A 17,327-nucleotide genomic window follows, 5' to 3' on the forward strand; every position below is an offset into this window, starting at 1 on the left:
AGAAAACAGCAGTTTATAGACATTATGTGCATACACACTAAAAATAGATAAGTAGTTGTAGGTATGTGTAAATCAATATTTAGCATCAATAAATCAGTACTACTACACTGAATTGCCTTTGCATCTACAAAATTATAGATCGTTAAAAGTTCCAGGGTTTTTTGCCACAATGTAGATGATGACTACCACAAGCAGGCAGTTCCATTTTCTGGAGACTGGATCTGAGAAATAAGAATTTTCAACGTTACCATCTCAACTCTACAGATGCAGCAGGTACAGACAACTTACATTTTTGAAGAGCTGTTCTGCAAGTTCTCTAACATGCTTTATCATTTTTGGTGGATTGCCCTCTTCAGCTTTAATTCTTTCAACTTCAAAGGCTACCAACTTTTTTTTAAAAGAAAAAGAATAAAAATGTTGATAATTCAACTAAAAAAAATTGTTTCCTATTTAAGTTATGAAATGTTAATCTTAAATTGAAACCAAGGAAAGAAAGCTGAATGCTGAAAAGTGTGTGATGTCACACTGCTCTGGAACATGAGACATTTTCAGTTTCATATGCAGTGTTTGTTACCAGACAGAAAGTCCTGCATACCTAAACCAGTCTTTTCACACTTCTATACCTCAATCCATATTTCTCATAGGTACTACTACTACAACACAGAATTCGTATCAAATTCCATTTTTACTCTACATTCAACTCAAAGCCAACACAGTAAAAACTATGGCATTGCATTGTTGGATATGTATTTAATGTAATATTTCTCAATGAGTTTGTAACATTTCATAGAATATAATTAAACTCCTCAAAATAATTCTGTACTAGCACATGCTATGTATTATGAGGCTGCAGACCTTACTGTAGGAACAGCATTACCGAAGTTTATACAACTATTTAACTTCATACATATGAGGGGGCATAATTTTATGGAAGTAAGCTAGAAATAACTCCTTATCAGAAAATAAGAGCTGAGATGATTAGTATAAACTTGACATAATAAACAGTGGGGATTCAGAAGCATTTCAGTAGTTTTTCCCATGCTGAAATACCACAGGTACACTGTAATTTACTTGGGAATACAGAAACGGTTTTCACCTCATCAAAAAGATCACAGGTCCTGAAAGGAGGACCCCTCTCTGACACAAAGCCAGCAAATGCCATTCCATTGAGGACTTTGGTTAGAAAGTCATTCTCAATTAAGCCTCGCTGGCCCAAGAAGGCTGCCTGCAAGAAAGACAGAAAGAAAATGCACTTTTTTATTAGCATCAAAATTACAAGCAACTACAGCTTTTACAAACTACCAGTTAAACATTTTCACCAGCCGATCAGTATCACTTATACTAGTAAGTGGTACTTTCTAATTAAATCTTTTACTATACACAGTATCTTTTTATACCTAAATTCAGAAATGGAAAGTTGAAGCACACATTTTTTAAATCTCACAGGTAATAAAAACTAGTACCTTCAAGCAATGTCATCTTATTACATACAGAGGTTTTCAAAATTCCACAATGATTCCTCAAATGTTTATGTATTAAATTTAAATGTTAACTCTGTTGTACAGTTCATTGCTGTCCCTGTAATTAGTCTCACTAAAACATGCTGATATCGTGCTATGCCAAAATGATATGCTTACCACATGTAGATAATTTTATTTACGTTTTTAAACTTTACCACTTGTTCAAAAGGCAGGCTTGTGGGAATAACATGGCACAAAGGAATACTGTAAATACACATAACTGCTCCTCCTTTACCTTATGGAAGTGAATGACTGGCTCAGCATGAATTCTGATCAGCTGAAGACAGGACCGGTATCCTTGGAAAAGCTGTGCAAACAGCCTAAGGAAGATTGCTCGCACTTCTTTATCCTGAAAGCAGTCATTGAATATGCTGTCAAAACACCCTCGTATCCTAAATTTCTCCACACTTGCATAGAACTAAATGAGAAATGCCTACAAATTCATCAGTGTAGCAGTGCAGCACATGAAGCAGAGATACTCGTAGAGGTCTGAGGTTGTCTCATAGAATGGTTAGGGCTGGAAGGGACCTTAAACACCACCAAGTTCCCCTGCCCTATCCTCAGATGGCCATGACAGGTTCTGTACACAGCCATCCCTCACCCCTGCTGATCTTTCCCATGCCTGCACCTCGGGCTCTGGGCAATGCCAGGGCAATGGGGGAGTGCTCATGTGGTGAATCACACAAATCAACTGCTTGAAAGAGACCTGATGTGAAACAAAGGAAAGAGGCTATTTTAGCCTGGATTTATTCCCTAAAGCAAGTGTGGCTTTGCAGCAGTACACAAACATTGTCTTCAGAGTGAGCATGGGCAGCAAGGAATAACAGGAGCCTAAGATGGCACTGCTGCTTGGAGGAGCCAGGCTTGGAGCATCCCACCACAGCCACCAGCTGAAGCTCTGCCAGATGAGCAGACTGCTCCAGGTTTGCCCAGCTACTTGTCTAGGACTCTTCCAACTCACATCTTCACTTGCCAACCTTCTGCTGCCAAAATAAGCCAGTGTTACTTTAAAAAGTTTAAAATAGTAGGTCTTTAAACTTCTGGTTTATTTATTTGAGTAAGAGAGTGCTTACATATGCACTACCACGTTAATGGAACTGATGTGGACAGCTGGGGCAGACTTGGGGCAGTGACATCTCCATGGGGCCCAGATGCCACTAAAGACTGACATCAAATCCTGTGCCACCCTATTATTTTATCTCAGCAGCCATGTCAAAAACCTGAGGTCCCAAAAATTGTTTTATGACCTGAGGTTTTATGGTGTCTCAAAAGATATTTTAAATAAACTCTAATTTTAACAGCAAAGAATATTGTATTTACTATCAGGTAACCAGCTAAAACCAACTAACAAGCAAATATAAACTTACAAAATACAGCCTGTAACTTACTTTAAAGAGAAAAGGTATATAGAAGATTATATAAAGCTGGAATATATTACTGGAGTATTTTACTAGATGTCTGTTTATTCTTCATTGCAACATGATCAGTGTTGTTCTATTTTTAACTTAAATTTTGTATGGGTCACTTTACTGACAGATATGCTCATTTTCTGCTGCTCTCTAGGATTTTAACAGGTCCATCTGTACCCTGACTTTTTGAACTACTTGAAAACATGGTAATTTCTTTCAGATTTCAACATAACTCTTATTTTGATACAAAATGATATTAATTTATAACTTCCCTATTCAAAGTGAGATCTTAGCAGAATTCTACCATTAGTTTAGATGACGTCTGGATGACATTCCCTGCCTTCAGCAATTAAAAATCCCAATCTTAAGCAAGAAATAAGTACAAAAAATACATTGTACCACCTAAGAGTTTAACATTTTCAAATAGATCTGCACAAAACCCCCCAATGTGTGTTCTTAAAGTGAACTGGCTTTTGGATTTTATAAAATCTCTAACCCATTAGAATGTTATTGGAGGGCAAAATGCATTTCTTTGCTCCACCAATAATACTATAAAGTTCATGGAAAAGCAAACACAAATTCTTAAAAGAACATTAGTCTAAAATTTCAACAGTTTTCCACTCAAGAAAGTCAGAAGCAGAAAATAACACAGAAATCTTACCAGCATTTTTGAGTGTGACAAAGCTGTTCGAGGGGGAGGGAATGCATAATCTGCTGTTTCCAAATCAGGATGCAAAACCTAGAAAATTTCGAAAACAAAATCTTTTTCCTTCATTTTGCTGAGAAAAAGATAATTTTTTTCTTCTTCTTTCTCAAATTAATATCCACTGATATGGACTACCTCAAGTAATAAATTGAGTTAAATTGTGAAGACTGTATGGAAATAAAGGTGGAATTAACTTCTCAGCTTCAGGTTTCTACATGTGAGCTAGTTTTCAAAACCTATCACAGTCCATGAAGCTGATCAATACCATTAGGGATTTTAGAGTCAATTCAGCTGAAACAGATTAACAGACTAAAAATTCTTCTTTTCAAGATAAGAAGATTTGCTCAGAAGCCTCCAAATAAGGTGATTTCTAATATTACAGTGATAGCAAAAAGACAAACTGAAGTACTCTTTATGGCGATTCCCTAATGTAGAATCCATCATTCCTGAATAGTGAAATAGGGGCATCACACAAATAAACTTTAAGGCTGAAGGGTTATTAATCTGTTAAATTTCAAGAAAATGTACAGTTGAAATGAATTTATAACCACAGAAAAGCAGCAGAACCAAACAGTAATAACGCTGCTCAAATACTCTTATTAAAAATCATTATAAAGGAAAAATCCCTACCTCTTGAACAGCGAAAAGACATTTTAGATTTAAATTACTGATTAACTTGAACTACAGAGAATAAACTCTTCTAAAACCAGGAATGTTGCATGAATCATTCTATGAAATCTCACTTCCAGTGTGTTTGGAAGCTTAATATTGAAATCTTTCATTCATTACAAATAGGTGAGAAGGTGGAAAGTGGGGATTTTATCCAAACATACCAGAGAAAGTGCCATTTGAGTCTGGTGTAGCAGTGGCTCTGGCAGCTGGGACAGATGAATACATTCAGGAATTTTAATTGTTCCTCCATCCAGGTCTGCTATGATTACATCTAACTGCAAGGGACAAATATATTATTGGTACTGCACACAGTGAGCATAGCTTAAGAACATAACACTTCAAATTCCATGACCTGCAAATAAGTTAGAATAAACTAATTAGAACAGTACTAACTTTAATGCACAGAATGCTTATGATACAGGAAATACTCCAAATACTTCCTATTACTGAATCTAGCCATGAAAAATTAAATTAAACCAAATAAAATGAAATTAGGCTAAACTTTCAAAAGTGACTTTTGCTTCTCGGTGTTTCAGGTCTGTGTTCAGAGGTTTGAGATACCTAACATGTTGGCTGTTTGCAAAAGAACACAGTGAGGGCACCAATAAGTAAAATCTTGTGTTTCTAAGCACCTCTTAGTAAGTAACCCTGGTTCAGTTTCTCCAAGGACATGCTTAAAAAGGGTAAAATACAGCAATTGAGAACACACTTGAAAATCCTAACTGAATTGCTCAAACTCAGGACAAATAGATGACAAAGCTGGAAATGGATCCATTCCTTCCCCTCCTGTACTAGAATCAAACATTTCTCTCCTCTACTTTATAGTCTCAATGTATTTACAAAAAAAATGATGTCTTTTCTCTTTTTTCTTCTCCTGATTGTCTAGCCTTGCTTTCTACAGTAATATTTTGAACATATGTGAATTATTCATACAAACATCTCTGAAGCACTCAGGAGCTCTCTGCAGCTGAGCACCAGAGCAGGCACTGACTGTGGGTGGGCACAAATACTCACAAGCTCGTGAATGTCATTGCGAAAGACAGAATGAACACCAATGATGAAAGGTGTTGGGGAGCTGAGAACCTCCAGTAGCTGTGCAGGAAGAATTGGAATATAGGGATAACTGTGAAAAGAACAAATAAAATAGAATAAAAGTTTCTGACTATCCTTTCACACAGGGCAACTTTTTTCTTAAAAAAAATTATAATCTTCCTGTTGGTAATCAGGGACACTACAGTTATGGATAATACCTTCATTTAAAAAACATGATTCGGTTTTGGCCGTTTACCTACATTTCAGCCTTTGATAAAATATCATTAATAATCAAGCTTTTAAGGAAATATTTCTCTTTCATATTGAAATGACAACTAAACATTATGCATAGAAAACTATTTCAAGTATTGTTTACTTGGTTTGATAATTTAAGAAACTCAGCGTGCTCATCAAAGCAACATCAAGAGCTGGATCTAAATTGATCAATGCATTTCCACACCTAATTTACAGTTATTACAAGTTTACATTCATTACTATTTAAACATTAAGAAACATATTCCAAAACTCAACTTCCAGTTTTTCCTTCTTATTCTATATTAAAAAGAAGCCTATCTCTGAGATATTTTAAATAAAACAAGCTATTAAAATATAAGCATGGCCTGAAACATGTGAGTCAGAATTAGATGTCTTCTTCCTAAAGAAACCAAATCGACTGACATGAAGCTTTCCATTGCATAATGTTGGATCCACCTGTGGCTCATAAGAGAGGATCAGTTTGCGGACTTAAATTCATTCTCTGGTGGACATTTGTCAGTGACTTAAAACTCTAATACACAGTACTGAAGCTGCTATCTTTGCACCACAGAATCTTTAGGGTTGTGAGTAGTGTTTCTACCCTACATTTGCAGGAGGGATGTTTCTCCCTTAATTGTTTCCAGTGCCATGATGCAAACAGATTTTTATTAATGATGTGTACGGACTAGGACTTGTATATATGATCATGAATAGCTTTGCTTATTTGAACAAATACAGCACAACTCCTTTTCTTTGGGACAATGTAATATAAGTTACAAAATGAGTTATAAAATTAGTTAATGAGTTCAAAGAACCCAAACTTAACTCACCTGTATTTGAGGGGAAACATCAAAGACTCCAGAGCCCTACAGGCATCACTGAGCCTTTGAAAACTTGCTGAGTGAAAGAGAACCTTATTTTCTGTAAGCACGGCACAGAATAAGCTGAGTACATTTTGGATTCCTTAAAAAGATAAAACAATAAGAAAAAACTGTAACAACATGCCAAAAAAAAAACCCCAACATTAAAATGTACCATTTTCTGGAGGGATTTTCAAAAAGCATATGATAAATGCATAAATTGCCAAGTTCCAAGTTTTTCTACCTTTTATTTAACTACTGCACTGTCCTTCTGTTTTTCAGGTTGCTAAAATACCATCTGAATGTATTTCTATGCTGCAAATATACTGTATTACATCTCTCTTTCAATACCACTTGAAAGGACTTCCACTTCTCAGCACAAATCCTAGCAATGCTTAATAATGTCTTCAAACAGTATTATGTGCATCTTCTGCATAGCCTTCTGTGTATCCAGTACTCAACCCTGGTCACTGATCCAGGCTTAACTTCTAAACCTCTTTGTATCTCCAAGCAGGGGGAAAAAAAATCATACTGCCAAGTTCCAAAGAAAATTACAAGATTCCTAGTGAATATATTCATACTTTATCCGTGGAGAGCATTCCAGGAGTCATGAGGTTAAAAGAGGGCAGTAAGAGAGTAGGTGTCATTATAAAGATACTTTAAGGAAGATCTGAATGTTTTAAAAAGTCCCACTAGATTTAGGGTAAGACTCATGAATCAGATGATGGGATGGTTTTTGGGCTTTTTTAAGACAGTACAATTTACCTAGGAGACAAAGCCATGTGCTTTCAGGGAAAACCAAAAATATATTTCCTTTAAAAAAAAAGTCCCATCCTGAGAAGCAGACATGCCTGACACATGTAAGATATGCTGAAATTTATGAAATTTCCTGAAATATGCTGGAATGTATGATGTTTCCCTGAGGACATGGCTTGTGTTATCAGTAAGACAGCCTGTATTACCTTCCCAAAGCTACTGCTTATCTTGCAATAATGTCCCCCAAAAAGAAGTGTGACTATGGAGAGCCACTATATTCATATGATAATTAACACTTTGGGTTTTTAAAGTAATTTTTATTACATGTTTTGACAAATCACTTTTCTTCCACGATGTATGCAAATTGCCTTGGCTGGAGTAAAGCTCAGTTCATAAACACAGGGGGACAAGGATTCGGAGAGTGCTGTTTGCAAAAAGAAGACTCAATTCTTAGGATGAACAAGTCAAACAACAACGTAACAGCTTGTACTTCCAAACTCCATTCTCCAAGAGTCCTAAGAACCCACACAACGAAAGGCTTGAGACGACTGAGGACAGAAGGCTTTGTTACAAGGCTGAGTGAATTACTGTCGCAAATGTTTGCTATTATTTTCAGTGGCATAGTTAATATTGTGCTAGTAGAAAACAAACTGCTTGGTAATACACATGGTAAAGATGATGATAAAAAGGCCAATTTGTTTCCTCATGTGAATGAAACAGCACCCAGCAGTGAATGGTTAGAAGGGAACTGGAAATAGTGTCTTTTCTTGTGTGCATGCACAAGGGGTATGTACTTCTTTGAACACAAGGTTAGAAAGTGCTGCCTGCTTGAAAAAAACCTCAGTAAGAATTTAAAAACTCAAACTGACCCTTTTATGCAAAACTGCCCTTGTTCTTTTCCCAGAAAATTTTAAAGAATATTTTGGAGCATACTTTTTGTTTTAAACTAAGTTTTTGTTTTCATGACAACTGGGCTTCTCACACTTTCACTCCACGCCAAATGTCTCAAGACATTTAGAAATACATATTTTTTAAACATCTGACAATTTTTTCCCACAATCAAGTACAAAGCTTCTCAAACAGGCCCCTAAAAACCTATAATGTTTTGGCAGGTATTACCAAGGAAAATAATACCAAAAAACCTCACAAATATTCAAACCATTCGGTACAATGAAATGCTCTAAAAAAGCCCTTCCTGTCATCAAAATACCTATAATTGAAAATTCCTCAAAGAGATATTTTCCATTCTGCACATCTTAAAACCCAAACCTGAGTTCTGAAAGGTAAGAGTTCTAAAATATTTTCTGGATTTACTGACTTTAAACTTTGTCTTGCAAGGAATTAGAACATTCATCTACTGAGAAGATTCAATTGAAACCAAGCTGTGTAAAAAACCCAGCCTTTTTAGCCATATGATATTATTTTCCTGTGAATGATGATGATTCAAGAATATTTTAATTCTAACACCTTTAGAAGGCATAAAACTTACCCAGTATCAGCATTTTTAATTTCAAATCTCTTCCGAATACAGGCTTTCTCATCAGATACCAAAACAATACACAATTTTCCAGAGCACATAATAACTGAACACTTTTGCAAAAAATGAAGGGGAAATCAGAATTTTGCTTATGTAGAAAGAGGACACCTGCAAGTACTTCATAGTATTTGAACACACTGGACATAGATCACACTGTCTCTTAAGGACTACTAAAATGACACACTTTTGTATAAATAATAAAGGTAATCTTCATGTGTAGTGTTAAACTGTATCTCTGATTATTATCTATTTTTACCACTGTAAGAAATGGATTTTGTCAGCATCTTCAGTTTACATGAAGTTCTGGATGTCCAGTCAGTGGAACACAAAGTTTAAATTACTAAGCAGTGATGGTACATTTTGTGAGGCTTTCGTAGTTTCACTAGGGAAATTAAGTCTGGTTTTGCTGCATAGTAGTGGTCACAGATAAAGCTTCAGCTTGCACTCCACAGAGGCATTTCTCAACGCATCTTAATTAGCATGGATATAATTAAAGACGACTACTTTCAGCAACTATTTCCCACAGAAGAACTTGATGTCCCACAGTGGAATACATACTTCAAACATTACATCTGGGAGTTGGTCTCCCAGAAGTTCACTACACTTTAACTGGGCATGGAAGGTGAATTTGAAATGTTTACTGTGATATGAATGCACCTGATTCAGCCTCAGCTTTGCTGAGCTAGAGAAAAACGTTGCTTTATTTGCAGAACTTATGGAAGAGACGAAATTTGAGAGAATCTAACACACTTGGACAATAAAACCCAGGCTAACCACTTCCACTGGCTGAAATCTTACAGAGCCCACACAGCTTATTTGTACCAGCGTTTTCCTTCTCTCTCCCTCTTTCTTTCCTTCTTTCTTTCTCTCTTCCTAAATGCTCTGTATGCAATACAGAAAAATATAAAATACATAATATAAAAAAATTCAGTGTACAATACAGACACCTAATCTGGAATTGTCTTATTTTCAAGATGATGGCCACTAACTCAATACAAAATTATTGCTCCACACATACTTCGAAATACATCTTTTCAGGAATATCAGCAGCATAACGACTGTGAGGGAAACCTTTGTCTGATAGAATCAAATAAATTATAAATAGTACAACTTTTGATCACTTTCCTTTTCTAAACCATTTGAGCCATTGATCAAATTATTTGAGGAAGCCACCAAGGTGTTGTTTCAAGCCTTACAAGCTGTTTACTGAAAACAAACCATTCCAAATGACAGCCTGAGCCCAGTTTCCTCGTGCTACAAGACACAATCGTGTCTGTCTGTAACCTTGAACCCTCTGCTGGTCTGCAGACTCCACACTACATCCGATGCTCATTTGTCAGGGCATAAATAGACAACATGAAAAACAATAAACAAGTTGATTTTTACAGATTATTCTTTTGCTGTCTACAGACAGACATCCTGTAAAATATTATACATACGCTGGAAAATTTTGAATGGAGGCTTCCTGACCTTCACTGTTTTCAAGTATTTAAAGAATCTGTAATTTGTACTAAATTATCTGACATCCTCCATCAACAAATGTATCATTCTGCCTGCTTCCTGTTGTTCTAGAATTTAAGTACTTATTTAAGCATGATTAAAAAAAACCACCAAACACAAAGTGTACTTGACAAGTTACTGTCTTCTATATTGCATGAAATCAAAATATTATCACTTGCTTCTTCAGACTTTTGTAAAGAGTTATAAACATGGATTCAGAAACTCAACTAGTTGAATACATTATTATGCCAATACGCCATTCTTGAATTACTGGACACAAGAAAAAGCTTAATAGACAAAATAATCCATAACTTAGCCAGACTAATCCAGGAAATGGGTCAACAAAGCCTGAAAAGCCTTTCTGAAAGGCCACTGGAGACTGCATAGTACAGGTTCTGTGCCAGGCAGTGTCAAGCTCTAAAGATAACTAAGAAAAGAGTAGAGAAAAACAAAACTCTTTTCATATTTATTTTTAGATGTGGCTGCATAGCTCTGCTAATGACCAAAATACAAGCTTAACTAGTAAATAAGGGGCAACAACTGTACTCAATACTCACAGAGGTAATCCTTGCCAAATTACATTCATTTGTCCACCCAAAAATCTCAAATCAATTACACAGAGTGATACCCAAAAGATTGCTACGTCACTCAGCTCAGGATCAATTTGCATTTAGGAAAGTATGCAGGTCGGTTTTTAGGACTGCACACTACATGATTAAACTATAGCCAAGCTTGCTCACAAATGGGGAGCAATGTGGCTGTGCCAGCAGAGAGCTTTGGGAGGGTTAATTTATCCTGCTTTTTGGCTGGGCACCAGAGGACATGAGTCAGATGAGTACCCCAAGAGATTAACTTATTTGGGCTTTGTCAGACTCAAGAGGAGGAGAAGCAATCCCTACAGCACGGAGCCTTCAGCTGAGACGCCCTCAAAGAATCCAGCATTTCACAAATTCATCCCCATTTCTGAGCCCACAGAAGGAAACACGGGTGTGACATGCAGTAATGAAGCCAACCTCCATTTTCAGAGATGCACTTTTGATTTGGGAACTGAACGGAAGGCAATGCAGAATCTGAACCATGAATTCTGCATGCTCTGTGTTGAGAAGGTGGAATGAAGACTGCCCTGCAAAGCAGCGTCGGGGGAGGGTGGGAAGAGGAAACATATAGAAAGATTCTGGTATAAACACCATGAAAGACAACTGATCATTAAAAGCATATCAAAGAGACTGTGACAATGAGGAGATATTTATAAAAAAGATGTCTTCAGCTGATGGATAAATATTCCTACAGCTATCACTCCCCCAAAGTTCGACAGTATCCACTCTGTTCTGTCTACACGGAGTCAAGCAGATGGTTGTGCTCCAAACCATAAATTACACAGGCACAAAGAAACAGGGATTAAGCACAGCATACAATCTATTTAGGAAAACAGTCAGTCTGTCTGTCATCTGCATGTTGATATCACTCCATTATTGCCAATTTCATTAAATCCCTCAGCAGACCTACTTAAAGAAGCACCAAAAGCCATTTGGCTTTCTTGAGCCTCCAAATACAACCCTGCCAGTACACTGAGAGAACATGATCAGTAATTTTTTTTTCAGAGACAATGATAAAGCTAAAGACAATTATTAAGAGAAGATTTAGATAATAAGGTTTTCACCCCTGAAAAAGAGAAGTGCAATACCATTTCTTATGCATATTTTAAGCTTTACATATCCAAAGGGAGACTGATAAGCTCGAGATTAATATGACTGTGTTATGTGAATTTTCTTGACAAAGCAGAAAAGACAAAAAAAGGTAAACCAGACAAATAACCCTTTCATATACAGAAAGTATTCATGTGGCAGGGAGGTAAATGCCAGTTTTACATAAAGGCAGCAAGTTGAATTACACAAACATAACCTGCATTACCAGCTAAAAGTTTGCTACTGATTGTATGTCTGGGCCATATAAACAGGTCATGTTTGATAGATGCTACAAAAAGTCAGTTTAGTTAAGGGGAAGAATCTTCACAGAAATCAGATATGAGACTAACATCTTTTCCTACAAGGAGGGTGGCAAGCACTATTTCTAAATATTGAACTGTTTACTACCAGATTACACCAGAAGGTTTTGCTCTCTTACTGTGTGTTCTTTATATCTGTGCAGGTGTTATCATTTGAGTAATAGTCTATTCTGCTGAAATATGATTTAATTTCATGTCTGATTTCACATCTCATCTTCTGCTTACTTGTTTAGTTATCTAGAAAGGTAATTAAAATAGGAAGCTATTTGGTTTTGGATATTTATCCCATAAATACCTACTATTCCAACCCTGAAAAAAATAATAAATAAAGGCAAACAGTAATCCTTCATAATTACAAGTAATCTGAGTACTAATTGCTAATTACCTATATAATTATTAATATCAGGATACAGAATTTCTGTGAAACCCTCACAGGTCCACACTAACAGAAACTCAACAAAATTCTGCAAAATAATTTTGAGTGGACTGGGATAATGGATACACACTAATGAATTGAAATGCTGCCCAGTTTCCATGAGTAGAGGTGGGGGAGAGTGCTACTGAAATATTCTCACGTTTCTAGAAATTTTTATAGGCGACTTTCTTTCATTCATTCTTTAGAATTGCCCTTTCAAGAATGATGATTTTATTGTTTGAACCAAATATTTTGCAAAACCTTTTTTCCCACATACATCAAAAGATATGTTCAAAAAATAAGTGCACGTTATAAAAATTATTTATAGCAGTTTGATTAGCCAAAATTATCTCTCTGTACTCTAATAGCAAAACTAAAATTGAGATTTGAGAAATTATTTGCAACTGCTGAGATATTTAAGTAATCAAAACTAGAGAAGTTTACCATCTCTGCAAATTGATTCATAGACGGTAGGAAGTAAAGGAGGATTCTGTTCAGCCACCAACAAACATTTTACAATTCAGAAGGAGCATTAAATATTTCTGAACCACCTGATTTGTTTTTAAGATTTCATAATTTGTCTGGATTCGCTTAAAGCAGAAGAAAACATTTTTTAACAAAACAATTCAGAGTGAGGGTAATACCATTAGGATCCTTAGAAAGTAAATAGCTAAGAATGAGAAAAGTATTGTCATTCTTGAACTGTACACAGGAAAAAATGGTCAAGGATACACAAGAAACTGCAAACATACCTGTTTCCTGTCTAAGGACTACAAAGTCTTTCTCAAGGAATGTAACTACAGAAACATTATTTTAACATAACCAAATAAATGCAAAGACAACAAGAACAGATGTGGCTGATCAGGATATTCTGTTAGAGCAATCTTCAGCCACCATTGGCTGATATTCATGGAGCATAAAAGGACGAATATTCAATTGAAGAATTGAGTGACTACGGTGAAACACCGTAACCATGAAAAATATAAAAAATCACTTTATTTTCTTTAAAGATCATGCCTGGATTCTCTTCAAAACATTTACCAAACTTTAAAAATTCTTTGTCAAATTCTCTGAGATTTTCCTGACTTCCTAATAGAGAGATACTTCAGCCCAAACTGCAACTAGAGAGCAAAACTTTATATATTAATTTACAAAAACAAATATATGGAAGCAAATGTCTATAGAACCATTTTTCTTTTCCTCTCACCACAAGTATTAACACTAAAGTTCAGAAATTATAGTTTTGCAAGCTCTTATGATTCAATAGCTACCAAGCCTCCTTCGGAATAGTGAGAAAAGTTCTGCCTGCACTCATACCAGCAAAAATGGAAAGAAAAGCAAGCTGTTCCCAGTAGGCTCCATTTCAGTATTTTCTCTAAGCAGAAATAAACTTCTTTTGCCTTTCTGAAATCTGTTTGCCCATTACTAGATACTTGCTTTTTGGAATTTACATTTTTCTCATCTCTGGAAAACAATAACTTATTTACACTCTTCTGAGAGGTGTTTTCTGAAGCCCTGCTGTAAATAGGAAATTACTCTCTTCTCAAATATCCCAAAACAAATTTTCACCCAATAGTTTAAATAAATTTCATTGAATCGTTATAGAGCATACTGTAATTTTATTTTTTCTCTTATTTGAAATGTTTCCTTTTAAAAAAACAGCTCATTAACTACAGCACTTTATCATATACACAGCTTCAAGTTTATTTACTTATGTCAGATAACTCTTCTTTCTCAGATTTATAATTTGCTTAAAATAAACTACGGCACAGCTTGCCTCATTAAAAGAGAATTACAAGTTCACAGTGGATATAAAGTAAATGAGCATCTTATGTCGTGTGCTTTGCTCTGCTGAAAAACAGTGTACTCTGCAAGAAATATTGGATATAAGAAATACAGTGCCTCCAAGTCATTCCAGACTCCTGCCTTCTGCCAGCTGTCACCACAGCAGCAGCATCTCAGGGGACACTGACCAAGCTCCCAGTGTATCCCGTGTGTCAAGCAAACAGAAACACTGAGCAGGATGTATTCAAGGAATAGTTTGGTATTCCCTGACTGGAATCTGCCCTAATGGCTCTCTCTGACAGGGTTGCTGCTGCTGCTGCTGCTTTCCCTACACCTGCAGCAAAGCTCACAAGAGTGAGCAAGTGCAAGCTGGCAGAGGGATTGGTCTGTTCTCACCGCAGCACTTGGCCATTGGTCTGATTTAACCACAGCATCAAACCACCTGAGACTGCTGACAGAAGACAGATGGGACTCTCCCTCCTTCCACCCTCCAAATATTTTCTGTTAACGTGGTGAGATAAAACTGTTCAGCACAGCTGAGTCAAGCAAAGGAGATGTGGCAGCACTGTGCAACTGGAAGCGGACATTCCAGACAGGACCATCTGCCTGGCAATGTATGCTGCTGGGGAAATGAAGCCTCAGTGACTGTCCACAAAATGCCTTTACTTGGAAGTGCAGAAGAGTCCCTGTATAAAATTCACTATGACAATGTCCCTTTATTTCCAACAGCATCTAAAAGAACACTTTCCTTTTGTTCTGCTGTTGCAGCAGTAAGGGCCCATTAGCAGTAAATGCCACATCAAATCCCTTCATAATCTATTTGTTCTTTGATGAACTACACAAATCTACTTGGAAAGCTTGAATGGTAAATTCTCTTTGGCTGAGTTATGGAGCTAATTGCAACTCACTGGCCAGGGTGGATTTAACCTAAAACTAGAACGTAAGCCAACAGCATATACTCATGTGATGCCAGGTCCCATAGGCTGGAGAGTATACAATTTATTAAGATCAAAGACTGATTAGAAGTGTATATACCTCAATAAAACAGTCTTAATTTAATCACACATGCTGCTAAAAATCGACAAAGGTTATATATGTTCCCACCACATGATGCATGATGTTTCGTGGAAAGGAACAAAATTGAGTGAGTTGGGTAAGAAGTTTGTATGAACAACCTGACAGAGGTAAAGAAACTTCTGGTTCATATCACTGAAATCTCATAACACAGGTAAGATGTGGAAAGGGCACCACATCAACCCTTAGTGCAACTCCCTGTTACAGGTATTACTGTACTGAAAATGCCTGCATTTGGACTCTTCATATGCTCTGCAAATTAAATCTCTCATTCCTTTGCTGCCCTACATATTGAAATATTAAAATATTCTTGCTCTATGTCAAAGACACTAGGATTTTCTTAGTCAACAAGTATAAGCCAGCTCACGTGCTGACTGTGCAGTGACCCTTTCATAATGTCTCCCAGCCATACAAATACACATATATATTCATCAGGAATGTCTTTTTCCATTTATACAGTAATTTGGTATTGTCATCTCTTGGCATAAAATACATTACATGAGAGGCTGAACATTTTTTCTCCCCTAAACCAGAATTAAAATAATGAGAAGTTATTTTATTACAGAAAACATTACTCAAAGTGTCAACAAACGAAGTCAAAAGCAAAAATTCTGCGTATTTTAATATATCCTGGATTTAGAAATACGGGACCGAAGGGTCTATAAACAGTGAAAGAGTCCAGCCTTTTTCCATCATGGCTTTATGAGACAACCCCAAACTGATGAAGCTTCATCTTAAATGTACTGATAATGCTTTGCATTACTATTCCCAACAGAAAGTGTTTCAGGACGTTTCTCGTCCTACAGTTAGAAATCATCTTTTAACTTCCAGCCTTAAATAACTCATGATCTTTTTATATGAGCCTGTTCTTGGTACTCACCTGTTTCTGTAACTTTTGACTTCTCCCTGAACAATACTGATGTAAAAAGCAGCAAATGGTAAATACATATGGTCTATGACATGGAGTAAACTAAAAAGATAGAGTACAGCAGAAAACTCCAACACTGTTCAAAAAGCAGCCTCTAGAAGCCAGTATGAGCTGTAATACGGCCAACAATTTAAACAGTCCTTTAAGACCCTACCTTATTTTGGGATTTATGTTTTCTAAAGGAGACTACACTTTTTAAGCAGCAGGGCGACTGTTACTTTTTATTTTTTTTATTCAGAATAAAAACGTAAAGCATAGCATGTCCTACAAGTATTGTGAGTCTAAAAATTAGCTACCACAAAAATAAACTAATTTGAGGCACAGCATAATGCAGTTTTTCTCCTTTTGATTTGATAGGTATTTTCTAATTATCACAGTAAGGTTATATTTTATGTTGTTATATAGACTAGGCACTTTCACTGTTTATAGCCCCAGTAGCTCACATCATAATTTCTGAGGCAGGGTGTTGGGAAGTGGTAAAACATTGGAAAGATTGTTAACAGATGAAGCCAGCTTTAGTGCAGAACACAGAAACTGATCAGTGTTCATGTCTTAAGATCAAGAAAATCTTAAAAATCTTGTTCTCTTCCCAAGAATCAAATTATACCAGGAAGTCATAGTGCATGATTTCATCTCTTGTAGGACTTGTAAAGCTTGATTTTTAGCAACTTACTGTGAAGAACTAATATCAAAGTACCAGCTCAAGACTTTTAGAAGGTAAGCAGTGAAAACTGAAGAACCACCAGCTGCCAGGGATCAACAGCTCCATAACGGAAGGCAAATATGGAGCAAGGCAGGAAGGGGCAGTGCCCTCACCAACAAGGGGTGCAGTACCCAGAGAAGATGAGTTTGGTAGGTCTGGTTCTGTCAGCC

General features: G+C 36.4%; 1 protein-coding gene across 6 annotated transcripts in view; it reads right to left on the reverse strand.

The window, feature by feature from the left end:
• Positions 1-17,327, reverse strand: part of SBF2 (SET binding factor 2) — a 234,333-nt gene that overhangs the window by 92,734 nt on the left and 124,272 nt on the right. For all 6 annotated transcript variants that reach the window (XM_039552225.1, XM_039552228.1, XM_039552226.1 and 3 more), the window contains exons 7-13: positions 6,425-6,557; positions 5,322-5,430; positions 4,469-4,582; positions 3,591-3,668; positions 1,756-1,869; positions 1,097-1,225; positions 289-387 (exon numbers count right to left, since the gene is read on the reverse strand). In XM_039552225.1, coding sequence (XP_039408159.1) covers positions 289-387; positions 1,097-1,225; positions 1,756-1,869; positions 3,591-3,668; positions 4,469-4,582; positions 5,322-5,430; positions 6,425-6,557 — 776 coding nt within the window. The remainder of the gene's footprint in view (positions 1-288; positions 388-1,096; positions 1,226-1,755; positions 1,870-3,590; positions 3,669-4,468; positions 4,583-5,321; positions 5,431-6,424; positions 6,558-17,327) is intronic.

Source organism: Corvus cornix, chromosome 5 (genome assembly GCF_000738735.6).
Source record: "Corvus cornix cornix isolate S_Up_H32 chromosome 5, ASM73873v5, whole genome shotgun sequence".
Classification (NCBI taxonomy): Eukaryota; Metazoa; Chordata; class Aves; order Passeriformes; family Corvidae; genus Corvus; species Corvus cornix.